Source organism: Triticum urartu, unplaced genomic scaffold (assembly GCF_003073215.2).
Source record: "Triticum urartu cultivar G1812 unplaced genomic scaffold, Tu2.1 TuUngrouped_contig_5703, whole genome shotgun sequence".
Taxonomy (NCBI): Eukaryota; Viridiplantae; Streptophyta; class Magnoliopsida; order Poales; family Poaceae; genus Triticum; species Triticum urartu.
The window spans coordinates 1-6846 of record NW_024116399.1 but is presented as its reverse complement, the minus strand read 5'-3'; the positions used below and the strand labels follow the sequence as shown (position 1 = coordinate 6846).

Below are 6846 nucleotides of genomic sequence, written 5' to 3'. Positions count from 1 at the left end.
CAGACTGCAGCACCCACTTCGTCAGACAGGAAATTAAAACTGATTAGCAGCAAGCATGAGACAGGAACCTTCTGACAGCCCCCAATTAACAAGCATAATCGCACAATCAACAAACATAATCACAGATGCTTCTTCATGGACAGATTAATACTCTGGATCTGGGGACATCACAGGTTGGCAACCATTCCCTGCTCTGCACATATACATGATACATGTACTACACACCACAGGTGTCCAAAATTGGCGAATCATTTGGCCTGGCAGGTGCATAGTGTTTCAAGAGTCAAAGATTTGCAGATAACACAGGGACAAACAGCCCCAAATCATGAATGGAACAAAACGCATCAACAGAAGCTTCTCATACCAACAGACAGACACTAGAGTCTACATACAGGGTTGCATTTAAAAAATGAACATCATCCAAATACATTCGATGGCAAAGGAGCAACAATCTAGCTGGCATGTCTTGGATCCGGATAGAACTCCCTGAAGCTTTATAAATAGACCACCACGCAGGGAGCAGACATCAAGCATAAGTGCAAGCAAGCAACCAAGGAAGCTCACAGAAAGACATCTCCTTCACTACCATGGGCGAAAAAGTTTGTGCCGGCGATCTCGTCAGAGTCTACAAGGGTGAAAGGCGGAGCGAGGTTCGGCCGCTGCCACGTCGTGGGCAGATAAAGCTGAGGATCGCACACATCGTGATGCACTCCGTCGCTTCGGCGCTCCTCCTCAGGACTACTACGTCGCAGCTTCCAGTTCTTGACGACAAGTGAATGTAACTGACTCTGTACATGTTAGGATTTGTTCTAAACCGCTCCCCCTTGTAACCATTTTTATCGGTTCAAGAAAGTTGCTTCTCTTTGTGCACATCATGGTGTGGGCTTCATGAATGATGATTGGGTGGTTTGTTCTCGCTTTTCGTGCCTTGATCTTCTTGTCTTGCATCCTTTTCGCCCTCATTTTGATCCCTACCAGGCTGTTTACCATCTGTTTCGCTCTTGTCATCAGATGTTTCATCATCTGAACTTGACGATGCATCATTCATAAGGCTCTTCGATGGCTTCATACTGATGCCAATAATGCTTCTGATCCATGCCCCCTCGAAAAGAGTATTGCTTGCTGAGCCAGCTGTATCATCCGCATCTGATGGTGTACTCGAAGGCGAACCAGTCAAATATGTGGATGCAGCTTTGCATGCAGTAAAAATCTCCTTTTTCGCCTGTTTGAGCTGTTTGAAAGATCAAAAGGTCAGCATCTAATCAATGTATGCATCTCAATACATAAAGTGACAACACTCAGATTGTATCCAAGCCGGCACAGCAGATAAGGCTATTGCTATTGTTCCTAGGTCTGAAGCTTTCGTCAGAAGTACCTTTCTGAACCTGAGTGACGGAGAACAACAATTTCAAAAAGAAATTCTTCTTTCCGACACATAACATGAATATTTATTCTTTGTTCAGTGTTCCACAGTGTTTCTGATTTAAAATGGCCATATTCAGTGATTTATTTAAAGGTTGATTAACAGGGTCATACGATTCTTGCTGTGAAGTTGCCCAGCTATGAGGTTCTGAAAAATTCTAGTAATACATGGGACTAGGGAGACTTACGAGGGCAAACATGACAAATTCTAGTGATAGTGCAAGTAGCTAGAAAATCCTAGACAGGACATAAAACTAGCAGAAAATCCCAGAAGGTATGCACACCTTTTCCGCTGTAGTTTCAGCAGCCTCCAGAGCTGCGTCTCCAGCATTAGCAAAGCGATTGACCCAACCTGAACATGTACATAGTTAGAACTTTGTTGCAAAATCTGAAGCAATTGACTAGAATTTTTTTAAATCATTCTTCATCATAAACATGGGTATAGTAAGGTAATCACTTGGATTAATACATAAGTTGAAGACAACACAGCATTAGAATTCTAGCTTCGACAGGTTATCTTTGGCTACAGAGTTTTCCTAAAAGGATCTTTTGCTTTCGGCAACCATCATCAAACAGGAACAAGTGCGTAATGTATCTGAGAATAAATAAATCATCAAACAACAGAAAAGAACCTGGAAGTTTTGGCACGCCGAGCTTGTCGCAAAACTCGTTGCAGAAGTGGTTGCAGTTCCTCGAGAGGAGCTCGTATGAGGCTCCAGGCCATTCCCGGCTGAGCTCCCGTGCTATCTGATTTACTGTGCGTGGCGAGCAGCTCGTCTTCCCCAGCACAATGGACTCGCGGAATGTGTACATGGGGTTCTTGGCCGGGGGGCAGCTGAAAACCCCGCTGCCGTTCTCGCAGTAGCCGAATGACCATTCCTCGTTACCATAGACCTGTTGGCGACACGCAGCAAGTCGATCAATAACTAGGCCTAGCGCACGACTTATCTATGAGCCTCGGGTAACCAAGAACCAACATGCAGTAAGGTACTATTAACCAAGACTTGATTGCACATTATAGCTGCTCTGAATCAGAAGATTTCATAAAAGTAGCAGCAAGTAGATCAATGTATATTTCTGTCCAAAGATGACAGGTAAAATGTTTTCCGCGTGATCCCTATCAGACTGACACTTGTTCCACCAATAAACTCAATGTTTTCTGCATTTCTGACTGAAAATGTTTTCTGCATTTCTGACTGACTGAACATAAAACCTCAAAGTTCCCATTGAGCAATTCAATTTATGAAAACACGCATCAAGTAAATCTGTCACGGCCACATATATCAACGAATTCCATACCAAGAAACCACCCAGGTTGTGCAGAACCTGTACAGTTTTTTTGGGACGGACTGTACCAAGAAACAACAGTTTAGGCGGCGGATGGATTCGCCTGAGATCCAATCTCCTTGGCACCGGAGACAGCGCGGAGGAGAAAGAAACGAAGAGGGGAGATGCGGCGGCGGCGGGGAACGGAATGGGGACGGACCTGGATGGCGGTGTGGAAGATGCCGCCGAGGCCGATGCCGTCCTTGAAGAGGCGGTTGATCTGGAGGACGGTGGCGCCGCCGCCCCCGGCGCCGTCGGGGCCGCTGCCGGCGACATCGTAGACGTGCGCCACCCCCTCCTGCTCCTGCCCTGTCTCCGGCTCCGGCTCCTTGCCGGAGACGACCGCGGATCGCTGCAGCTGCAACGTCATGCCGGTGGCGGAGTCCGCCCGTCGGTGACTGGCCGGGTCCGGCTCCGGCCCCGTGTGGCTCTCTGCACATTCTGTTTTGTTCGCCATTTAATTTTGCACTGGCTGTAAGTAACCCCTACAAATTTATCTGCAGTTAACCACCCCTGTAGTAAGGGGAATTTGAGGATTTGCCACACCTTATTTTGTAGTTTGAGGATTTGCCCCTATTTTGACTGTAACCCAGAATTCGCCACATCTTTGCTGAAAGATTGAGGATTTGCCCCTGATGTATTGTTTGAATCATTTGGCACATTATAGTACAAATTCTGTGACCAAAATACCCTCAACCCAATCTGTTTTAGTTATCCTCATCAATCGGGCATGAGCTCGCTGTTCCCGTACTCTGTTCGCCCTGGCGGCTGGCTACCACGCAACGTCGGCGGCGTGCAACCTCACCGTGGCTACACCGGCGTTGGCAGTCTCCCCCGAGTTCCTACTGTGCCTCCCCGAGCTTGCTGATGACGCATCGTGTTGTGCCTTGTTTTAGTGTGCATTTGTTCTAACTTGTGAACTAGTAAGGGCTAATGTACCTTCTGATGTCACTAAAAAATGCAACTGTAATTTGTGATGTTGTGAACTAAGAAGTGTGAATGTACTTTGTGATTAAAAGAAAAGGTGATGAAACTTTCCCAGAAAAATACTCACTGGTTTTTTTTTTGAAACGGAACTCACTGTAATATTCTTCAGTGTGTCTTCAGTCTGTATGTTCATTATGAAGTGTGAATGTAATCTCTAAATTTTTTTAGATTTTCTCCATACGTTCAGGAGCGGGAGGTGGTCGAAGGAACGTAGGGTAGTAGCCGATCTTACCAGGTTGCCGCCGTCAGGGAGATCGAGGTCGCTGTCGTCGTAGCCGCCGCAGATCGCCGACGCCGACACAGGTACAGGCAGGATGAGATGGGAGAGTTATCGGGGACAACATTTGGACAGGGTTCCTCTCACGTAGGTAAACACAAGGGCATTTTGGTCATGTTGTTGTGGGCCAGTCGTGTTAGGGGCAAATCCTCAATCTTTCAGCAAAGATGTGGCAAATCCTGGGTTACAGCCAAAACAGGGGCAAATCCTCAAACTGCAAAATAAGGTGTGGCAAATCCTCAAATTCCCCCTGTAGTAACTGCAAGAAGTTTAAGTGGTGGTGTGGCCTCTATCCTTTTCATTCAGAAGACTGAATAGAATGGAATTTTTTCTTCTTCTTTTTTTACTCCTCTATACCACATGACACAAACATAAACACGGTGCATCAACTAAAAATCAATCGGGCCGGTAGCCGTCTGATCCGCCAGTAACCATTAGATGGGGATCAATGCACCATTATTCCTCTCTCAAGTCAGCGAACACAATATCACACGATGAAACTAGTACCATGGCAGCATGGCCCACGATGTAGCGTCGCCCTGTTTGGTCGTTTGGTGGAGTATTGGTCATTCGCTCGCAGCAGCCCGCCATACTCTAGTTGCTTCGTAGTAGCCGACCTTGCAGCAGCAGACCACCACCGACAGGGGCGCGGCTCCGGCCTGCGAGCACTGTGATATCGCCGCCCGCCCCACAGCATCGCCGATGCTGGCGTGTGTTGCATGGCAGCACCGATAGCCGTAGACAATAGATGCATCGTACCACCAGTGACCCGCTGCGGCGTCCCGGTCCCATATGGCTTGCGGCCATCGGCGAGTGTTGCATCATAGCACTGGTGACCCTGTAGCCGCCGCTGACTGCTGCATCGCCGATGCCTCTCTGCATGTTGCGACCCATCAAGCTTAAAGCCCTCAGCCTCACAACATAGGCGACACCGATGAATGATGGAGCGACGCAGGGTGCTTGAGGAAACAACACTCATGGCAGCGTGGTCGGGCTTGGAGCACTGTCGTCATCTTTCTTTTGCGGCAAACCCCAACCCACTCCCCCCTGGCACATCTCTCTCTTTTGTGCCACGAGATTTTTGCAGCAGAGCTATGTATTTGGATGGTGTGTGGCGTGCTTGTGGAGTTGGGAGAGTGGGTGAGAGGGATGGTTTTGACGGAGGCCGCAGCCATGTGATGGTGATTATTTTCGTTGAGAGAGAGGTGAGAAGAGATGGGATGGAGGGCGCGCACCGGGAAAGAAGTGGAGAAGATGGGATAGTTCTAGTGTGGATATAAGGTTGGATGATGCGGGATCATGTGGGTCCCATTCGATACGTGGCAAGCTACGAAGTCGGTTGACAACGCGAGTGATTAATCAGTCGAATGTAATCGAGAGTTTTCTAAAACATAAAGGAAGTGCACATGCCAAAATATATGGCAGTAGAGAATAATCCACAAAAAAATTCCTTTCTCTTTTTCAAAAAATAGTTTACTGTGTGTGCAACATTGCTAAACTAATTTTTGGTTACATATAATTATACAAGTCGTACTCTCTTGGATACATATAAATGGCGAACAATCTTGGCTCTTTTGTCAAATTTGACAAAAAATATAGGTGACGGAATTATTGTCATGCTCTTCTAGAAAACTTGGTATCCAATGAAAGGTTTTCACACTAATGGCATGTTCTGATCTCCTCCAGCTCCATGCTTCACAAACTCCACAGATGAAATTGTCCCGAACGTTTGGACCGTGAGAAGTTGGCTTCTCGAAGCTACGTCCGATGGCAGTGCAAAATCGTGAAGCAGCCTCGACCCAGCTCCACCGATACGGAAAGCTGGAGTTAGCCAATATTAAAATTGAACTGCCACCGCCAAGTCAAGCCTTCGAACCGGTACGCTCGCTGGGACATATCCCTCCTCGTTCCCTCGCTCGTGCCCCCTCATTGTTACTGCAGGTGGCTCGATTTGGGCTGCCTCTAGTCGGCCCAACTAGCCCGAGCAGGCCACAACCCTCCCAGCTGGGCTGTAGCACTGGGAGAAACTGCAAATCGAGCCGAACAGATTTTTCATCGCCGCTTGGAGTTAGAAACCACTGTGAGAAGCTGGATTTGTGAAGTTTTGAGGAGCTAGAGGAGATCAGAACATGCCCTAAATGTAAACTTTAAATGAAAACTGTGTAACTTGTATAGATTTGGTTTTCCATACAAACACAAGGAATCTTTTCGCCCCCAGCCTGACAACCATTCAAAAGAGAGAGAAAGATGAAGTTGGCCGAGTTGTAAAGGCACAATTGTACGTAAAAAAACAAATCTTGACGTTCAAATTTACACATATACAACTACATTCAGTAAAGTAAAAGATAATGAATATACCTTGAACCTCTGGCTTAGGTGGTCAGAAAACACATAAACACAATTATGTATCATGCGCCCATGGTGTATGCACCCGAATGCATGTACCTTATAACCGAAAGTAAAAAAAACTACAACGAGTGGCCTGGCAAGATAAAAAAATGTGTTGGGAGAAAATAAAATAATGAAATATCTGCCTACCAAACAAGAATGTAAAAGAATTGTGCATTTGTTTGAATGGAAAAAAAAGAGGAAAAGAGAAAACAAGACTTGTGCTAGGTTGGGTTGGGGTTGGATACTTGGAGTGTTGGACAGTGCAACCACCCTCACGCGCCCAGCACGTGCCCCCACCCGGACCCCAAAATTCCCCAATCCGCCCAGCGGCCCCGGTCTCCGCAGCTTCTCCGTACCCGCACCGCCAAATCCTCCTCGAATTCCGCCGATCCGGTCGCCCCCTCGTCGGAACCGCCCGCCCCGCGCACCTACGACCCCCGCCG

The 6846-nt window shown here is 47.3% G+C and overlaps 1 protein-coding gene across 1 annotated transcript; it reads right to left on the bottom strand.

The window, feature by feature from the left end:
- Nucleotides 1-326: 326 nt before the first annotated feature.
- On the bottom strand, nt 327-3229 carry LOC125529578. The gene is made up of 4 exons (XM_048693986.1): nt 2909-3229; nt 2055-2316; nt 1707-1774; nt 327-1231 (listed from the first exon to the last, which is right to left on the bottom strand). Exons 1-4 carry the CDS (start codon nt 3203-3205, stop codon nt 887-889), a joined length of 972 nt encoding a protein of 323 aa, XP_048549943.1. The 5' UTR covers nt 3206-3229; the 3' UTR covers nt 327-886.
- Nucleotides 3230-6846: the final 3617 nt, after the last annotated feature.

Excerpts from the sequence above, each read along its gene's own strand:
- LOC125529578 (XM_048693986.1), bottom strand. The coding sequence starts at position 3,205 with ATGGCGAACAAAACAGAATGTGCAGAGAGCCACACGGGGCCGGAGCCG. Across the intron at positions 1,775-2,054 it reads CGGCGTGCCAAAACTTCCAG|GTTGGGTCAATCGCTTTGCT; the intron begins GTTCTTTTCTGT and ends GTACATGTTCAG. Across the intron at positions 1,232-1,706 it reads CTGAAACTACAGCGGAAAAG|CTCAAACAGGCGAAAAAGGA; the intron begins GTGTGCATACCT and ends TCTTTCAAACAG.